A 19,968-nucleotide genomic window follows, 5' to 3' on the forward strand; every position below is an offset into this window, starting at 1 on the left:
CTCTGCAGGGGTATGTGCAAACCTGCCCAAATGCTGCCGGAGCACCAGGAGCCCCCTGGGGCCAGATGCTCCAAGTAAGTGGCAGCCTGCCTGCCCTGCCAGTGGGCCTGGATCCTTTCAGATGGCTCAAGGACAACCGATAGGTGCTGTTCAAATGCTCTGATCCAGGCATTTCCTTGAGGGGAAGCCCAGGGTCAAATCTTTGCCCTGGATCATGGCTGTAATCCTTTACTGCAGGGAACTGCCTTGACTTGGCTATTCGGTAATCTGGAACAGGACACCGCTGGACTCTTAGGGATGATCATAATCTAGGTTTAGGCACTTCACTAAGTATGGAGGTGCCTTCCTGGCTTGTATATATGGGGTCAGGCCAGCTCCTTTGCTGCTTCTAGCCACTGCTCCTGTCTCTGTACATCAAGCCTAGCTGTAAGAAATGATTTTCTGCTCAGTTTGCTTCTGGGGATACCTTCCTTCAGACCCTCCTTCTCTGCCTACCTCAGTAAAGGGCACCTGGGCATGGAAGTGTGACTCCACACTCCTAAGGTGGAGCAACAAATGCCTCTGACAACAGCCAGTGCCCTGGGGTGCAGGAAGGAATTGGCCCTATCTCTGCTCCCAAGTGTCAGTGCCCAAACACTTGGACCATCCTACCCACTGAAGCTGTGCAGAGCAAAACTCATCCTTCAGCATCTGGCTACTGGGCACCTTCTGACACACCTGTGCCTCCCAGTGCAAGCAGCCTTCTGCAAGGTGAAGTGGGCATGCTGGTGGGCACCAGTGAGCAGACTGGGTCAGGGGTGAGGAGGGAAGAGGATGCCGCTCTGCCCAGACCATGTTCTTCCAGAGTCTCTTCAGTGGTTAGGGGACACTGCAGCCAACTAATCTGGAGCAGCCTCAGCTGTTGTTAGTCCCCACCCTCACAATGCAAATGCTCCCCACAGCAGATCTCTTACTGGACCAACTGTACAGCTGGGAAAGCTGTTGGACAGTCTGTCAGATACTGAGTGTCCTGCCACCTACTAAACCAAAGATGACCAGTTTGTAAATATTGCACTTCACGGGCTGTCTCAGCATTTCCAAGGGGTGGGAACAGCTTCTTACTGGCTCAGTAATGTTCAAGCATAAGCTTCATGTTGCCTACAGAAGCTTATGCCTTTCTGCACTAGTTGGTATCTAAGGTGCCACCCTGTCCTGCCTTCTGCTTCACTTCAGACTAATAATAAAACAGCACTTTTGTTGCAAAGAAATCCGTTTATTCTTGACAAGACAGGAGGCTGTACAGAGTTAGAGGATGTTTGCTTTACCCATAGCTTAGTTCACAGGACATACGCTCCTAGACATCCTTGCTGGGTTCACAGGACGTCTCAGTGCTGTGGGGAGTTTTAGAAAGCCAACAGACCTCAAATGTTCACAGAGGAGGGATGTTGTGCATACCAGTCTTGCCATGACCCGTGAAAGCCAGGCTTCAGTGCCCTTGCTCTTGCTATCACAGTGGATGCTTACTTGTGCTGGCTCTAAACAGATTCACTTTAGCACATCAGAACAGACATAAAAAGAGAGAACAGGCTGCTCCTGGTAGCAGAAGCTTTTCATGGAAAGCAAGATGTAGCTCAGTCTAGATCCTAACAGTAGGCAATGGCAGTCAGAGCCCATGATTCTGGGCTTTAAGACGCTGCTGGTGCCACCAGTGCAAAGGCCTGTGGATGAGTGGACACCAGGATTAGCCTGTTAGGAATAGCTGTGCATGCAACTGAGAAGCAGGACTACAGGACAGTGTCTGTGCACCCAGCAAGCAGTCCTGGTCCAACATGGCTTTGCTCAGACCAGACGGGGCAGGGCAAGGTGGGTAGGATCACTACCGAACCGACCGGGTTCTCCTTACTCCCTGAACAGCAATGCTGGGGTGGAGGGGTAGGGGGGAAATCCGCATTGCAAATGCTGTCTGAGATCTGCTGGCATTTCAGACCTTTCAAAAACAAACAAACAAAAAAAAAACAGGAGCCTTTTAAGAAAATCATTGCACCTTAAAACATGTGATTCATGATAAAAGCTCGTATGGTTAAGGCTGACATCTCTGCACAGTCTTTTAGTACAAGAGTGGGCTGTCGAGATCTTTTCCACTCATCTCAGTGTTTTAGGACAACCACCAATACTAGGCAGAGTCAGAAGTCAGCCAGAGCTTTGCCCTCTGTCCTTAAGACTTCATCTGTCATAGGAGGTGTTACCTTCCTGTCGCTAGCTGGAAACACTGCTATCTCCTCCAATTCCCAAGCAAGAGGGAATAAGAACATGCACACAGAGAAGAAACGGAGTTGGGAGAACACAAGTCCCACGTCACGCAGCTTTTTATGGAAATAGGGCATCAAAATCTCAAGCAAAGTAAAGGCAACTTCAGTTTCCATGTAAAAAAAAATATCCTAGCCAGAAGGCAGGGAAACCATCATTAAGGAAGACAAGGTCAGACTTATAAACAGTTCTCTGGAAACTGTACATCCCACTGACACCAGCATTGTTGACATTGGGAGTGAAGCCATGGCTTAGCAGTCAGCGTGCCACACAAAAAGAGGGTTTGGATGAAATCTTGAAGGAAAAGGACAGCGGTAGCTATTGAGCACAGGAGTCAGGGAGATAGCCCCTGAATGAGAACTTCCTAGATCTTAAATGCTGGAGGCTGCAAGTGAGAGAGAAACAGTGGATAAAACCCTGGACGTACCCGGTTCACACTGCCTTTCAGCATCCATTTTCTGCCACTGTGGGGGTGGTACAGGAGTTCCTTTTTTCATGGGACACCTGTCAGAGGCTGTACACACACATCTAACATGCCACCCTCCTCCCACCCGCATCCAAGGGCATTAGGGGCTAAGCAGCCCTGACCAACACTCAGCCCCTTCCTCAATACCAAAACCCACTCCAAGGACTCCACATCCATGGGAAGGAGCATCATGAATCCACATGGACAAGTTCCTGTCAGAGTTCAAGGTAGCATGGTAAAAGTAACCCGCTTTGTGTGAGTATTTATCTGCATGGTTCACACTACTAGGGGCTCACTAGCCATTAATCATGTGAACATGATTCCTCTGGAGACCATAGGTCTAAATCTGTCTTGCCACACCCTCCAACCCTCCTTGAAGGCTTCCATCACAAGTACTTTGATAGTACAGTAGTGCATCATAGGATCACAGAAAAGCATGGCTGGAAGGGACCACATTAAGGAAAAAGTTACATTCCCAGACTTTACTATTTTAAGCTGCTGGTGGGTGGTGTCCTGTCCTTGGCTGCTAGACTGCATTCAGCAATATTAGCTGACACAGGACACCTACTAAATGGCTGGAAGAGCTCTAAGGTGGATTCACCAACTTAGCCCTACCAGTGTATCACTATGGGCAGAAAAATGAATGGTTACATTTGAAGAAAAACAAAAATCAGTCAGAACAACCACCCAACTTACCTCTTCCAAATACTGGTACATAATAGCCTTGAAGGCCTGCATGTTGGTGGCATCTCACATCAGAGTGACAGCTTGTCCCTTCCAAATTTTCACGACACCCCTAACCACACCTTTGTTGTTGAACTGAGCAAGACAATCTCTCTAGAAAATAAAAAGGATGCTTGTTTGCACAAGAGCCTGTGTCCTTGCAGAGACCTAGCCGCTGTACATATCCCCTTGTGAGTGGGGGCACACCCAGTGTGTAAGAGTGAGGGTCTCATTAGCAGTGATCAATGGGACACCACCGGTGTCCTCCACATACTTGTGCCTCCAGCCCGGGTCTGAAGGATGGATGGAGCTGCCCCAACAATATCCCTGTTTCCTCACTACACTACTCACCATGCAAGGACTTCAAAGTAGGAAGAATGGAGAGTGAATCATGGGGGATGTAGGGAGATGGTCCGTGTGGAAAGAACAGCAATTACTGTACACATAAGGAATCTCATCCTCCATGCAATAGCTTGCACATGTTGTGGAGCCTTTAGGGTATCCTCTCACAGTGCTGGTGAAGTAATTTGCAGGATAAAAAACAAGCCATGTTCACAAAGGAAGATGGAAGTGGCATGTAGCCACAGGTTGGGATGAGACATCTTCACAGTTGGACAAAGACACATTTAAATCCTCCAAAGGGATCACGTCGGTAGCTGGGCTTTGGAGATGCCTTGCAAAAATCGTAGCCACTGGATAATGAGGATCTCAGAGATCCCCAGATTGGCAGCTGCATGGCTGAAATGGCAATTAAGTGTGCTCACAACAAGTTCACAGTTAACCTGGTTTGCTAAAGATACAAACAGAAGCTTTATTTGTCAATCAGTGGAAGGGCATGCTCCAACAATATTCAAGCTATGGCCAGTGCACATATACAAATGGGAGAAATATGGGGAATAATCAAGATGAGCTGAAAGCTGCAGCCTGTGGAAATAACTATGATCCGACTGGCATCACACAGACAGCTCTCATGATGGAAATGTTGACATGGAGGGTTACGCTGTTTTGGAAGGACAGGGTTGGGCGAAAAAGTGGCAAACATGCATACACTTGTTCCCTGGTTGAGTTGGAAGAAGATGGCAAGGCAGAATGCATCTGGGTGAAGATCAGGACTCATGGTAGAGGTGATGTCTTTTATTAGACCAACTAGATTTTTGCAAATATATATATATATATATATATTTATTCGGCCGCAAACACCCTTCTTCAGGCATTGGAGAAAAGATCACAAAAATTCTCTTGGGTAGAAATGAAAGTTCATATTTCATAGGAGAGTTGAAGGTGGTAAAACCTTCTGTTTGGTAGAGTTTGTTTTATGCAGAGCATGCTCAGAGAAAAGTTGGAATAGTCTGTTTACCTCAAAGTTGTTTGGGGGCAAGCAGGATGTAGTCATATTTGTCTCTGGTTATGGCGTTTCCTATTTCGCAGAAGAGGAAAAAGATGAAAAGCTCTTCTGGGCTGGGATTCCTTATGTGGTGAGGCATCTCTAGGCTCTGTGATAAGCAAATGACCTTGAACAAAGGCAGGAGCAGGGTCTCGGGTTTCAGGTGGTAAAACGTGTTTCCTCCTTGTAAAATTATGAAGATTTCATTAAAAAAAATTACGAAGATTTCATTTCAGGGTGTAGATGAGAGGTGAAAGATGCAGCACTGCTATAAAGGTGAGGATTTATTATAGGCCACCAAATTAAGAAGAGGACGTGGAGGAGGCACGCTTCAAGCAGGTGACAAATCTATCCAAAAGCTATGAGACGGCACTGACAGGAGACTTCAATTTTCTGGACATCTGGTGCAAGAACAGCATAGACAAGCATAAAATGGCAAGCCAGTTCCTAACACATGGAGGACAACTTTCAGTTCCAGAAAGCGAAGGATACAAGGAGGGGTGCATCTGTCTTGGATCTTGTCCTGACCACCAGGGAAGACCTGGTGGAGAACGTGAAGGTGATGTGTAACTAGGGAGGAAGAGATCAGAATATCCTTGAATTCCAGGTCCTGGCGCAGGGAAAGCATGAGGTTAGCACAATTATTCTGCTGAATTTCAAACAGGCAAATTTCATTTGACTCAAAGAGCGACTAGACATGGTGTCCTGGCAGGGATAGACTGAAGGATAAAGGCACCCAGGAGGGCTGGGAGTTTCTAAGGGGCACAGTATTGGAAGCCCAACAAGAAACTGTCCCAGCACGATGGAAACACAAAAAGAAGGGACCATTGTGGCTGCAAAAGAGACAGTAAGAGACCTTTTGTTTGGCCTGAATGAATTCAAGTCAGCAGGGCAAGATGAACTTCACCCTGGGTACTGAAGGAACTAGCAGAGAAGATCTCTGAGCCCTTGGCAAAGGTTTCATGAAGTTGTGGGAGACTGGCCAGGTACCAGAGGACTTGAAAAGAGCTGATGTAGTGCCTCTCTTTAAAACCAGACAAAAAGGAAGATCCAGGGAACTACAACCAGTTTGCCTCACTCCAATAGCCAGGAAGTTACTAGAGCACATCCTAGGAAAGGCCATTTGCAAGCTTCTGGAGAAGGAAAGGCTGATGACAAAGAGCCAGCATGGATTTACTAACAACAAATCACGTCACACTTCATCTTCTCGTTTGACAAAATTGCTACTTGGGTGGATGAAGAGACTGCTGTGGATATCTGGACTTCAGCAAGGCTTTAGACAAGGTCCAGCTTGACCTTCTCAAACAAGCTGGATAACTGTGGGCTGGGCAAAACCACTATAAGGTGGATAGATAGTTGGCTCAATAGCTGCAAGAAAAGGGCAATCTGTGTCAAAATGGCAAGAGACTGAGTAGAGTCCAGCAGCCCAGTCCTCAGCCCAGTGCTGTTCAATACATTAATTAATAATTTGGATGCTAGCATAGAAAGCTTCTTGTTCAAGTTTTCAGATCACACAAAACTGTGAAGGATTGTGAATTCCCTGGAGGATGTGAGAGCTATTCAGAAGGATCTCAACAGACTGGAAATTTGGGTTGGAGCTGACAGGATGACGTTCAGTGCAGACAAGTGCACGGATCTGCGGCTCAGAAGGAATAATTCAAAATACAAATATAATAAAAGTCTTATCACTTCTGGCTGTGTCTCTCTCTGTCTGTAACACCGCAGGCCAACTGCACATGCACCGCCCAGAGCCTTAAAGAAGCAGCCAGTGAGCAAAATATTTCAATAGTTAATCACTCCCCATCTTCCAAACAACCATCTTATTTTCAAGTCCATATTTTGGTGACCTCCACTTCCAACCATGCAACCTTGTTTTGCTGTTGTCTGCCCAAGGAAAGAGCCCTCCAGCACTGGCTCTCATCTCCAAGCACGGGAAATAAGACTAAGCAAAATGCATTTTAACCTTCCCTTTGGTCAGATGCCGAATAAGAGAGATTACCAGGGCCCAGGAGACTGTGGCTCCACTGCCAATTCTACCCACATCTGGCTGAGTGACACTGTCCAAGTCACTACCGCTCCGTGCCACAGTTTCCTCTTATGTAAACTAGAGACAGTGATAACTGTATGGTGCTTTGAAGCCTACTGATGAAGTATGCTGTGTGTAGATACTGTTGTCTGGCAGTTTCTGGTGGATACTACTCTTTCACAGTTTCCAGGAGATCTGTAGCAAAACTGCATTGTAATGAAGTTTGGGACATGTACTGGAGTCCCTAAAAGAGTAACTCGTAACTCTGGGGTATGATGTTACCCGAACCCTCACCTGAATATTGGGATCTTGGGGTGCCCAGTAGGTGGTGGCCCTGCCTAGCTCCCTGGGTAACTGCAGCAGGTTCCCTGAGAGGAGAGCCTCCCTTGACAAACAAACAAGCTTGCAGACTGTTATAAAACTATTTACAGTATTTAATTATTTCCAGGCTAAAATATAGCTGATACAATAAAACAAATAATGCTAGACAACATAAACCCGGCGATGGTGGCTTAAAGATGAATGGCTTCTCTGACACATCTTATACCAGGGGAAGGCATGCAAATTACCCCCACTAAATAATGAACCAATAAATAAATAGATTGATGCATCACTAATTATACCGGCAGCAAATTTATGCCCAATTAGTTACTATGCAGTAATGCTTGTGTAGATGTGTTACTGCGCAGTGTGGACTGACTAGGGACTAACTTTAAGTGTTACTGTGCTTTAATGCATGCACGTGTAGACACCAGCCTACTTATTGTGCAGTAAATACATGTGTAGATACATCCAGTAACTAGTATTGAGCCTGGTATTAACTGGACCTCCAAGGTTTAGTGACTGATCACATAGATCCTGCCGTTTCTTTACATACCTAATACTTTACAGCGATGCGCCAGTTATTCTGTACAGATCTGGGGAGCTATGAGTCAAGAAACTCAGGCTATTGCTCTATCTGGTTTTATGCGCTCCTCCCTTGCAGCATCTCAGTGCCTCAGCACATGGGCTTGTGGGTACCAGGCAATGCAAGTGTGGACTTGGGCTGTGGCAAGCCTGCTTAAAGCAGGGTGTCAGCATAGTGACAGGTGGGGGCTTCTGTTGTTTCAGCTGCAGCCTGGGACGTGAGTGCTGAGAAGCACCTGGGACGATCCAGAGATATGCAAACAGCACTGTTTTCTGCCTCCCTCACCTCTATTTTGTGCAAACTCAGCAACACCCAAGCAGGGACTCCCAATGACACTGCCCTCAGCAGTGTCCTGTGAACACCCATCACACCAGGCGATCTATGCTTGGTTCAGGCCAAAACCATTTTTTTTCTGTGCTGACTTTTTGAGCACTGGAACAGTGACAGTACAGCTCAGGAGGGACAGACCACCTACCCGCTGTGTGGGACTCTGGACTAGATCAGGCTGGGTCTGATCCTGTTGGATGAAGATGCAAGAAGGCTTGAAGAAGGTAACTGTAAGAGTAAATGCACAGGCTGTTGTATTGTGGGTGGAAGTAAGCGCTACCGGCTTACCGTGGAGAAATCCTCCAGCATTTGCTTGTCCTTTGCCTTGCTCTCCATGTACCTCCACTCTGGCTGATACTGGTAGTTGTGGAACACAGGCAACATTGGGATTTTTGTTTCCAAACTGATGGACATGTCATCTTCTGTGGTGTCCAGGGCTCGGAGAACCAGGTAGAATATGCAGGCAGCGTGACTACAGTGGGAGAAAAAGGCAACCTGTGATTCAGTGTTACTTGCTAGGCAGGCAGGCAGCTCTAGAGTATCACAAGGTTTTGGCAAGAAGTAAGAGACTGTCAGCTCTGCACATCATTTCCACACTTTCAGGGGAGACAAACACATGAAGACACACAGGCTTAAACCACGAGATTCAGACCTTCGAGAATAATCAGATGCCAATCTTTCTTTCAGATCCATCCATGGAAGAAGAGGATCCACAAATCAATAACGGGGACCAAATGTAATCACTCATCTTTCTTGAACCATGCATCCTCCCAGCGGTAACCATTATGATACTCATGTCTCATGTGATAATGCTGTGGCAATCACTAAAAGTATAGTTCATACAGAAGGGGCTTGTCTACAAGAGACACTTAATGCACAGAAGAATAATTCTACTGTGCATTAGCATGGCCGGCAAAACGTAATTATGGTGCATTAATGAAAGTATAGACGTGCCCAGAGAGACCTGCAATGTGCCAGTTCCAGCATGCGTTGTAGGCTGCTGCCTCTTTTCAATACAGAGGTTTTAATACACTTTCTAGTGAAGCTACTGTATCAGTAACAAAATGACATACAATGCTGATGCAGAGGTCTGATGGCAGCCCAAAATACTGCTGTACTGATGCAGCCGCACTTCTACCAATCTCAGGATATTTAGCCAGGGTAGCGATACGATTTAAACCCCCCAGCTCCAGCAGCATGATGACCCAGGAGCCAGAACCACTGCAAAAGTTTGCTGATAGGGAAAGCTGCTGCTGTAAGTTAAAGGGAAAATGCCATCACATGGGAGCTGCCATGCGGACTCCCCTTCAGTTGCCCTTTGACACTGCCTTGAGGTCATCCCCAAGGTGCTCTAATGAGGCATTTAGTGAGGAATAAAAGTGTCTCCAAGGAGGAGCTCCTGTGCTTTTAGTTCATGCCCCGGTTCCTTTCTGCAAGAGCTTCCTCAGGACAAAACACCTGCCTGGAGGGAGGGAAGGGGAAGATGTGATGCTTCCCTCTGCCACAGCTCCTGCCACTGCAAGTACCAAGAGGGATCAAGACCAGACCAGGACTGGGGGGCCCGGGGCCAGGAACTCTGCCCTTAACACACGCATATGCAGGTCTGTGCTGCACCCCCCAAAATGCTGTCCCTCAACTCCTGCTTAAAACAAGCGAAAAAAGAAGACTGATTGATATGCTGGGGAGAGGGGAGCAGAGTGGGAAGCATCACCCGTGCAAATCCTTTGTTCTGAATTTTGAGGCATTCATGAACTGTGTGCCTTGACACAGGGCTGCTCAGGGGATGACAAGCCCTGAAGGTGCCTCAGCTCCCCAGGCCCTCCCTGCTAAGGTGCTGCAGACCAGGCAGTCCTGCTTCTCTGCATGCCCCAGGGGAAGGCTCTCCTCCTTTCCACCCTGAACTGTGACCCAGTGCTTCTGTGCCATGGGACCTGCTCTGCTTCCTAGCTGCCTTCCCTGGTAGGAAAAGCAAATCTGAGTGTCTCATCCCTACACAGACACCTTCTCAAAGGATTCAGTACAGTGGTGGTCAGAAGCCCAAAGGGAAAGGGCCAGCTGTGCTGAGCACTGAACACATGCACACAGCGACTCAAGCAGCCTGCGATGTGCGTAGGACGAGGTGCGGAGAACCAAGTAGGAGCCAGAGTGGAAAGCAGCAGCAATGGGAGCCCAAAGCAGCAACCAGTGGCTGCTCAAACAAGCACATTTCAAGGTGCCCTGCTTTTTGATTTTTTAAGCTGGCATCCACTCCCCCCTACCCCTCTGCCACCATGCCCAGCCAAGGCATTACTCACCGCAGCTCAACGTCTAGTGCCCGGGTGGCGGCAGCGAAACTCCGGCTTGTCTGGTCCAGGTGCTGGTAGCAGGTGCTGAGGCTGTCACTGATCTTGCCCTGTGGGCAGAGCAGAGGTGGCCACTGGGAGCCTGGCAAAGCTGGGCAAGCACTGAGGGCCATGCTCAGGGCAGCAGCTACCCTTGCCCCACTGCTGCTGTTAGGCTTGTCATCTTTTATGCTTTAAAGTTGCACCTGTTTGTAGAGTGATGAATTCCAGTATTGTTTAAAGTTTTCTTTTATATTCTTTAATCATTGCTTAAGTTCTGTATAGCCTCAGTGTTATCTGAACTTTTCATTTTGCTGGTGTTTGCAGCATCAGCTGGCCTTGCCTCTTGCAAGCAGCCTATGGCCTTGAGTTTGCTCACATGATGTTTCTTTCTTTTTCAAACACTGTGAGAAGTTTTTTTTTTTCTAGCACAACGTAGTAATAGTTTTGTTATCAGTTCAAATCAAGTAAACTTGGCACTAACCAGCTGAATCAGAGGGATGAAACAATTGGAGATGTTCATGAAAGGTGAGAAAGGAGACCAAGGGACAGTGCCCAAAGTGAGACACTGGAAGACAACCAAATTAAGAGGTGTGCTCCTGATGGATCTGTTGAACAAAGGAATATGCTGACAGGATAAAATATGGACAGTATGCTGGCAGCAGAGAGACCACTCTGAAAGCAAAGAGTCACCAAAGGAGTGACATTAAAAAAAGTATAAAATGGGTATTTCCCCTGGTGGGACTGTGCACCTCCTGGGTTAGGTGGAGGTCCTGGAACCCAGCTAGGAACCTATGAATAGTTGGACCTGGCTGACTGCTCCTCCCAGCAGATGTCTGGGTATTTTAGGTCACTCATGACAACCACATCCCTTGACTTTACACCCTCTGTGAGCTGACTTGAGACTTCCCGGTCCAGCTCATCCCCCTGGTGAGGCGGTCTGTAGTAGACACCCCCTGTCGAGTCCCTTTCCCCCCGACCCCCTTGCATTCTTACCCACAGCGCCTCAGTTTGCCCCTCCTCTCACCCCATCCTCATCATCGAGGACGTGTATTGGTCTTTGACGTAGAGCGCTGCACCGCCCGCCCCCTTTCTTCCCTGCTCTGTCTAAGAACAGGTCTTTGTGAGAGCTCCGTATCATGAAGCCCCACAACTAAATGGTCCCTAATTAGCTCCTCTTAACCTCTCCGTATTGGTAATATTTAGCCAATGTGTACAAAAATGTGATGAATCTGTCCACAGGTTCTGAAGCCTGCTGCTTATGGAGATTGCATCGGCCTCGTTCATAAATCACATCTTTTGCCCAGAAAATGATCGGTTAATGCTTCTATCACTGCAGCATATTGCTTTTTCTCTGCATTTGTGATGTCCCAGAGAGTAGATAAGACTACTCATGTGATAAGCTTCCATCTGTTTGTCCAGACCCAACACTTCCCTGAAGCGATTAAAATGCTTTATCTATTGAGAGGGCTGCAAATCAGACTGTTGTGGTGGTTCAACATTGAGCGCCTGCATGGTCTCCTTAGCCAGCCTCAGCGCTGCACTGGGCTCTGCTGCAGGTAGGGGCTCCGGGCTCTGCTCTGCGCTGGATTCAGCAGGTGCAAGAGTCTGATCCATTGGTTGCGAATCACCTGTTCGACTTCGTGTCGGTGGCAGGATTCACCACTCCTGACACCATGTCCCATTCTGGAGTAGGGTTACTGTATTTCCAATTCCAAAAAAGAAGACCCCCTTTGTGCGGAGGGAGAGAAGGTATATGATTGTGGGGTGGGGCAGTGATATGGTGGTGCCTTTACCTGTATCCAGCTGCTGGGCTGCTCCCACCTCCTACCTGGCTACATGCACACACGTGTGTGTGTGTGTCCTGCCTCCAATTGCCCTGACCCCAGGCCCAAGCAGCTTTTTGCTAGGGCAAGCCGGGAAGTGCCAGAAAATACTTTGAAGCTGAGCTGACCAAAATCCCAAACATTTGGTCATATTTTTATAAAAGCACCCGAACTGAGATCAGAGGATCTAAAAAGACGACATGCCTGGGAAAATCCAGATGTATGGTAACCCTATCTTAGGAAGAGGCAGGGAGACGCTTTCCTCTCATTAAGCCTTTATTGTAACGCAACTAACCCCTAACTCAAAATGGTCAACCCAGGACTTCCTGTGGATGACATCACTCTTTAATAAGGGAGTTAAGCCAAATTACTATACTGTCCATGGAAGGTGCTATAGCAACAAGCAGGTCTACTACAAGCCTCGTGTCTCAGGGGGACATACAACACATGGGGTCTACAGCTAATGATAAATCTGAGCTCTGTCTCAGACTGAGCCATAGTGTCTCCATCCTTGGAGGCCATTCCTCCTCCTTGATGGAGCGTACCCAGCCCCAAGAAATATCTCCGGTCCAGAAGGGTGCAGCAGACGGGCATCCACCTGCGAAGGGCTTCCAGAGCCTGTCCCCGAAGGATCTCAGCGGGCAGGATGTCAATGGTGGTCTGAGCAGAGGGAGAGGAGCTCCAATGTATCCAGTAGTTGTAGAAGACAAGGAAGCACCCGTTCCCAAAGTTCAGAACCAGCCTTCAAAGCAACATAATGGAAATTAGGGGGAGAATACCCTGACTTTGACTATTCAGGCAAAACATAGCACAGGAGTGATCACAGCCCACTGCAGCTAGACTGACCATGCAGAGGAGGGAAAGGATGGGAATCAGAAAAACTGTCCTAGAAACAATGGGGAATGGAGTAAGCAGAAATGGGTCTGGAGGAGGGATTTGTAGGAAGAGTTGGACACAGTCCCTGGAAACAGGTGGCTGGCCTCTACATAGGTCCCTGCAGCTTGTGAGCAGAGCTTTAGTAGGGGAGAGCTCCTTTTAGAAGAAATACAGACCTGGTAGAAAGAAAAATGCTGATAAAGGGCTTGGGAGGCAAGTTATACGAGGAGAGGTTGAAGGAAATAGGCATGTTCAGTTTGCAGAAAAGGTGCTTAAGAGAGGACATGCCAGCAGTTTGTAAAGACCTGACAAAACTGTTGTACAGAAGAGGGAAGGCACCTTTTCTCTCTTGCTGCAGAGAGCCAAACACAGAGCAGTGACCTGAAGATGCAGAAAAGCAGGTTTCGACTGGCCATCAGGAGACACTTCTTGACTGTCAGGACAGTGAGGCAGAGGAGGTGTTCAAGAAGAGGTCTCACAAGCATTGGTCAGGGATAATCTAGGAGTAACTATGCCCATGCTTCTGGGCTTTGCTGGTTGCTGCATGAGGCCAGGAGAGTATTTTTTTCCCCTCCTGCTGCTACACGTGCCAGGGGCTTTTTGCGCCTTCCTCAGCACCACCTAATTTTGGCTGCAAAGAAGGCTAGGGATTATGCCTGGGGTGTGCCAGTGTTCCTGATGGGACTTAATCCTGGAGGTTCCTGGCTAGAAGATGTGTCTCCAGTCAGGGACAGACTGCTAGCCACATATGGGGTGCCAAAGGGATTTTTACCCCAGCATCAGACTGGTACAGACCAAAAAGTGGCAAGAGCAGAGCAGCTCTGGCAAGGAAACCTCCATAGCAGCGGGGAAAGTAGCTATTGGAAATGGGCTGAATTGCCACTGGTTGTTGTATTTATTCCTTCCTGAGCTGGAGAGACAAACCAGCAGTGTGCAGCCTCTGGATAGCTTACCTCAGGTTGAAAACATTATGTCCAAAACACAGAGGCATTTGGGAGAGAGCCTTTGGCAGCAGAGCAAAGAAGCTGAGTTGCAGGGCAAGGAGGAAAAAGCCGATTAGGGGGAGAGCAGCAGAGGCAGGAAAGACATCCAACATTGTCATGAGAAGCTAGAATTGATGTAGTGGTGAAGGAGAACCAATGGAGAGCCATAAAGATGGAGGGGAGGGAGGGAGCAATGTTTGTTGGGAAAGCCAAAGCACAGATGGCTGCAGCGGTCAAATGGCAATGGAGGATGGGTGGCAAGGGAACATTAGCTGGCTGATGAACAGGGGGCAGAGACTCTGGAGATGACCTCGGGAAGATCTGGTCATGCAAAGAGGGAGATGTCAGAGTGTACAGCAGGCTTTGGGGGTGATGAGGATGATCTTGTAGAGCGTGAGCTAAATTTTTTCTAGTCAAGAGTTAAAGATGCTGCCTTGCGGGACGGTGTTAGGGTGCAGCTGGGCCAGGCTGCCTGAGCACTCAGCTCACATGATGTGCCCAGCGTGCTTGGGCAGTTACAGGATCTCTGCTATCCTATTCATTTTCCTATGTAGCCCTCAGGGTGGGGTGTAAAAGTACCCAGCGTGGCCAGGAACAGAGGCTACCAGCAGGCTGAACAGTGGGAACCCACCGCACCCACCAGCTACCCGTGCCTCAGCTCTGTGCAGCCAATTAGGACATGGCTGACATTTCATTACGCAAAGACAAATCCCAACTTGGCCCCATTGATGTCAACACCAACACTGACACGGCAGACAGGAGGTGCTGTACTGAGGTATCCCCCACCCCTACATGGGCAGGCAGCAAAATGCCCAGGGGAGGGTTAGGCTCCCTGCATCCAACCCCTGCCTCCCCTGCCACAGTCAGGAGACAATACATGAATGAAAGTGCCACAAATTCCTTTTCCAGCCCAAAATTAGGTCAGTTCTGCCCTGGAGAACATGAACATGAATTGCCGTGGGCGATGCTGTGAAACACATCATGCCATTGATTTCATAGATTTCATAGACGTTAGGACTGGAAGGAACCTCATGAGATCATTGGGTCCAGCCCTCTGCCCAAAAGGCAGGAAGTCAGCTGGAGTCAGATCACCCCAGAAAGTAAAGCATCCAAATATGGCTGTGTTAACTGTGTTCCTGTTGTAATAATGTTGCAGGCCTCAGTTTGCCCATAAGGCTAGTGCGTGGGGCAAGAAGGTGCAGCGTGACACTGAAGCCAGAGTTTCTGGCCTACATGACAGAAGCCACGTCCCCTACAGGGAATTGAACAGGGTCACTGACACTTCAACAGTCGCAGATCATACCCGGGGGACACGCAGGGGCAGAGAGCCCACGGACAAGCCCGGGGTGACCGAAGGAATCGTGCTGGGGGCAGAGGGCAGCAGAGCAGCTTCGGGGATCATAAGCCTGGAAAGCGGAGAGCAGAGCAACATCTGGGGCAGCTCTGGACTGGGGACAGAGGACATTGCTGTGGGCAGGGGGAATAGGATTTGGGAGCGCCTGGCTGGGTGGCCTTTCCCCGAGAAATGGAGCGGAGCTGCGTGTCTGCTGCTGGGAGGTCTGGGTTGCACTTGTTCTCCCCAGCAAGAAGTCAAATCCCGCTCCCAGGACGGGGACTGGATGCCAGCTCGTGGAGTGGGGGCCATTGAAAACTGGAGAGCAGCAAGGACAGCTCCTCACCACGGCTCCCCTCCCTGCTCTACAAGACACACCGGAGCTGGCTTCATGCGCTCTCGGAGACCAGACCGATCTGCAGTTATCCTGAGGAAGCACCCCATGGGGGAGTCCTGGACACCCCCAGCCCCATTCCCTATGCCATTCACTCCTGTTTCTGAACTGTAGGGACATGGCTTCCCCCAGGCCTCTGGGGCAGACCTGCCAGCCCCGTGTGAGAGCTCTGCATGGACAGCAACATCCACACCTGCGTCAGAAAAGAGACCACACTGGTTTCCACCTCTTTATAGCAACTCAGCTTGGGGCAGGAAAAGAGAACGTGAGTTTTGGAGGCTCTGCCAGCACGTGGCACAGGTAGTCCACCAGCACTTGGCACTCCCAATCCCCTCTCTTGTACTGGAACCAGTCAAAGCCCCCTAACAACACTCAAATGCACATTATTTTCAGTTCCCACAGGCCTGGTCAGGATTTTCCACCTTTTGGCTGAGCAAAATCCCTCTCCTCTCCCTTCATCATCGGCTGGGAGTGCGGGTGCCTGTTCATCATGCAACGGGGTCTGCGCTCCTAGCAGCGTGAGCTTAAATGAGTGACTTCCCGTAGGTCAAGTCCTGAGGTTGGAGCCACCGATAATCATACCCAGAGGACTCTTGAAACATGAGACGACTTGTGTGTTGCTGCATCGTTTGCAAGAGCGATGCCGGCGTGATCAACTGAAGGGTGTCGGGACGAGATGGCCTCATGGGTTTCTTCCATCTCTGATGAAAGAGCATCAGTGACAGGGGCTTTGCCTGGGAACCCGTGTCTCCAGCATGCTCTGCGTGCTGCAACTCTTTAGAGGCCTGGATTCCCAAATGGGTATTGGCAAATCCTGACCTGTATGTGCATGTCTGCCGCACACTGCACAGAAACTTCCACAACCTTGTGCCTGGGTTTTACCAGCTAATCTTGCTTCCTGGGAGAAGGGACACGCAGTGACACAGTACTTTCTGAGGTGGGCCAGCTCTGTAAAGAGATGGAAAAGGCCCCTCCTAGCTGTAAAACTGCTCACAGCTTTTAGTCCATTGCTTGCTCTGTTTCTAACTTCTCCTAAAGCATTTGTTGCTGTAGCTGGAGGATTTCGACTCTAGAGGTGTGGGGGGTGGCCGTGAGATGGCCAGTTTAAGGTGGTGCATGGAGCCCAAACTCCAGCTCATGGAGCTGCAGGTGATGAGCATCTCTGGCTTGTCAACAAATAGCCCAGGACAGCTGCCACCGCCCACCTCCAGTCCTCCTCCCACCAAGATGCTTATTAAGCAGTCCCCGTCTCTTCCTGACATGGCTCCAGGGCACACTTCCCGCAGGCTGTGGAGCCTCGTATCCCTCCTGTAAGATGACAACGCTTCACATTTGGCATTGGTTGTGGAGAGGGGAAAGAGGGTTCAGTGTGTCTATGGCAGTGGCTGCAGGAGCAGGTTGCGGTGATCTGGCTGCTTTGCACACAACTCGGGTCTCTTTAGCGTAGGAGATCTGTTAAAACCTCCTAGTCTTGTTGCTAGAAATGTGTTCGCGGAGGAGCGGGGTGTGGGCAGAACCGTATGAGAACAAGGACGATGACTTTAAACCACAAAGTCCCATCCTTTAGCTGGGACACCATAGTCCTGGCATGAGTTGACAGACAATCCTAGTATGCATCATAAACTGCTCTGGTATTTTGTGTTGTTTTGAAATCCAGCCTCCTCCTCATCTGTGCTTTTTTAATCGCTTTAACCACTAGCGAGAGGTGCCTTCATTACCTACAGATGGAAAAGTGCTGCCAGTAATGGTTGCTCCAGTCCCTTGGGCTGTGGCCTTGTGCAGGGAAGGGAGGGGGTGCCCTGCTGCTATTCATTGTAGAGCAGGCCTCGTGGGTGGTTGCCTGCCCATTGGGTGAAGACTGAGGGAGGGGGCAACTTCTGCAGATCCCCAGCTTGCTTCTCTGAACCAGGGGTTGACCATCTACAGGCCAGATCCAGCCTGTGAATCCTAGGATGGCTGTGGCATTGGAAAGCCAGCAGCATCAATCGGTGCCAGCAGCCTGCCTTGGACCAGGCTCTGTTCATTTAACTCCTCGCTGCTTTACAGGCGCTGCTGCTGCCTGCTCTAAGCCACTGCTCAGCTGGAGCTTTTCCCTGTAACCTGCCAAAGTGTCTGCAGGGGTACGTGCAAAGCTGCCTGTGCCCTGCCACATCCCGCAGCTCCCGAGGGGCTCTGAGCACCGGGAGGCCCTGGGCGGGATTCTTAAAACAGGGAGCAGCCCACCTAGTTGGCCTGGACCTTTCCAGGTCACGCAGGGACAACAGCCTGGCTCTTTGAAATGATTTCCTGCTCAGTTTGATTCTGGAGATACCTTCCATAAGACCCTCCTCCTCTGCCTAGCTCAGTAAAGGCACCTGGCCATGGAAGTGTGCCAGTGATTGCACACTCCTGGGCTGGAGTAGCAAATACGTTTGTCATGAGCCAGTGCCATAAGTCAGAGCCCTGCAATGCAGGAAGGAATTGACCCCACCTCTGCTCCCACGTGTCAGGGCCCCAACAATTGGACCATCCTTTCCACTCAGGCTGGGTGAAGCAAAAGCGCATCCTTCAGCATCTGGCTACTGGGCGCCTTCTGACACACCTGTGCCTCCCAGTGCAAGCAGCCTTCTGCAAGGTGAAGTGGGCATGCTGGTGGGCACCAGTGAGCAGACTGGGTCAGGGGTGAGGAGGGAAGAGGATGCTGCTCTGTCTCAACCATGTCCTTCACCAGCTTCTCCAGTGGTTAGACAGACTGCAGCAAACTACTCTAGAGCAGCTCAGCTGTTGTAGCCTATGGGGAAAGTCCCTCCCTGCCCCCTCAAAATGCAAATGCTCACAAGGCACATCTCTTATTGGACCAGCTGTACAGCTGGCAGAGCTGTTGGACAAGCTTTCAGGCATGGGGTGCCCTTTCAATGCTTTAGCCCTACTACACCCAAGGAGACCACCTCGCAAGTAGTGCATCTCAAAATGCTGCCTTTTAGCATTTCCGAAGTGTGGGAGCAACTTCTTCATGTTTTCATGACTAAATGATGTTACCTGCAGAAGTTTATGCCTTTCCGAACCACTTAGTCCTTCCTTAAGGTACTGCCCTGCCTTCTGCCTGACTTCAGACTAAGGACGCTTGTACACGTGACGGGGGTTTATTCCTCCGTGTATCATCCTATGTCCCCTAAATTGACACAGTGAGCTTTAATTGTTTCTGTCACTGTGTACATGTGCCTGCTAAAAATATTATAAATTGTTCCATGCGCTATTCAAAGTTAAATATTGAAGGGGACGCTGCATAACAATCCACTCCACTGACTTCTTAGTATTAAATAATAGCAGAGGGCTCCTATAGCTCACAGACCGCTGATATGTGCAGATCAGCGACACTTGTGGTCGATCAAGCTACATTGCAGACAGTGAGTTTCTAGTGTTACTGGCAGTGAGCCATTATCATTTAACATTTTGTACAATAGGTCAATCTGGGGGACAATTTGGGTCAGACTATGGATTTCAGCGGTGTTGTGTTAAGAATACTCTCTTGGGCAGATGGTGTGAGTGTCGGTGCTAAGGAACAGCTCACACCTGTATAGGCATGCATAACTTACAAGTCAAGACATTTTTGCACGAAAAAGTCCCATACTCCCATCCATGGTCAGAAAGCATCTGGCATAGCAACCCCTTTCTCAGTGGCTGTGGTAATACGACCTATGAAGACATGGGGGTGGGAGCCTGACACGCACAGTAGGCACCCCACCCTGAATTCAGGTTCAGGCATGTAAGTGTTGAGTGCCCACAACTTTTTACTGCTGAGGGAAACTCATATAAAAAGGGAGTGGTGGAAAACCGACAAAACTGGGAGTGGGATTTTACTCTTGCGTTCTTGCACCCAGATGCAGTAATGATAATGGGACCTATGGAGACATGGGGAGCAGAGACCTGACAGCTGCAGTAGCCACCTGACCCTAAATTTGGGGATCAGGTGTCTAAGCGTTTTGTTGAGCACCCACGCTGTTATACTGCTGGTGGTGTCTCATGTAAAAAGAGGGGGCTTGTAGATAGACTTGGAGACATTAATAATGTTATTGTACCCAATGCCACTGTGCTCCTGTGCTCCTGGATGCCTAGCATAGTTCAACCACCCTGATC

General features: G+C 49.2%; 1 protein-coding gene across 1 annotated transcript; it reads right to left on the bottom strand.

Annotated features, from left to right (window-relative positions):
- Positions 1-7,314: 7,314 nt before the first annotated feature.
- LOC109282701 (squalene synthase-like) lies at positions 7,315-10,777 on the bottom strand. The gene is made up of 2 exons (XM_019485520.2): positions 10,414-10,777; positions 7,315-8,591 (listed from the first exon to the last, which is right to left on the bottom strand). Exons 1-2 carry the CDS (start codon positions 10,572-10,574, stop codon positions 8,396-8,398), a joined length of 357 nt encoding a protein of 118 aa, XP_019341065.2. The 5' UTR covers positions 10,575-10,777; the 3' UTR covers positions 7,315-8,395.
- Between the last annotated feature and the right edge of the window lie 9,191 nt (positions 10,778-19,968).

Source organism: Alligator mississippiensis, chromosome 1 (genome assembly GCF_030867095.1).
Source record: "Alligator mississippiensis isolate rAllMis1 chromosome 1, rAllMis1, whole genome shotgun sequence".
NCBI classification, from domain to species: Eukaryota; Metazoa; Chordata; order Crocodylia; family Alligatoridae; genus Alligator; species Alligator mississippiensis.

Coding starts and splice junctions, on each gene's coding strand:
- LOC109282701 (XM_019485520.2), bottom strand. CDS start 10,574: ATGGCCCTCAGTGCTTGCCCAGCTTTGCCAGGCTCCCAGTGGCCACCT. Junction 8,592..10,413: donor GCACTAGACGTTGAGCTGCG/GTGAGTAATGCC, acceptor CTCCCACTGTAG/TCACGCTGCCTGCATATTCT.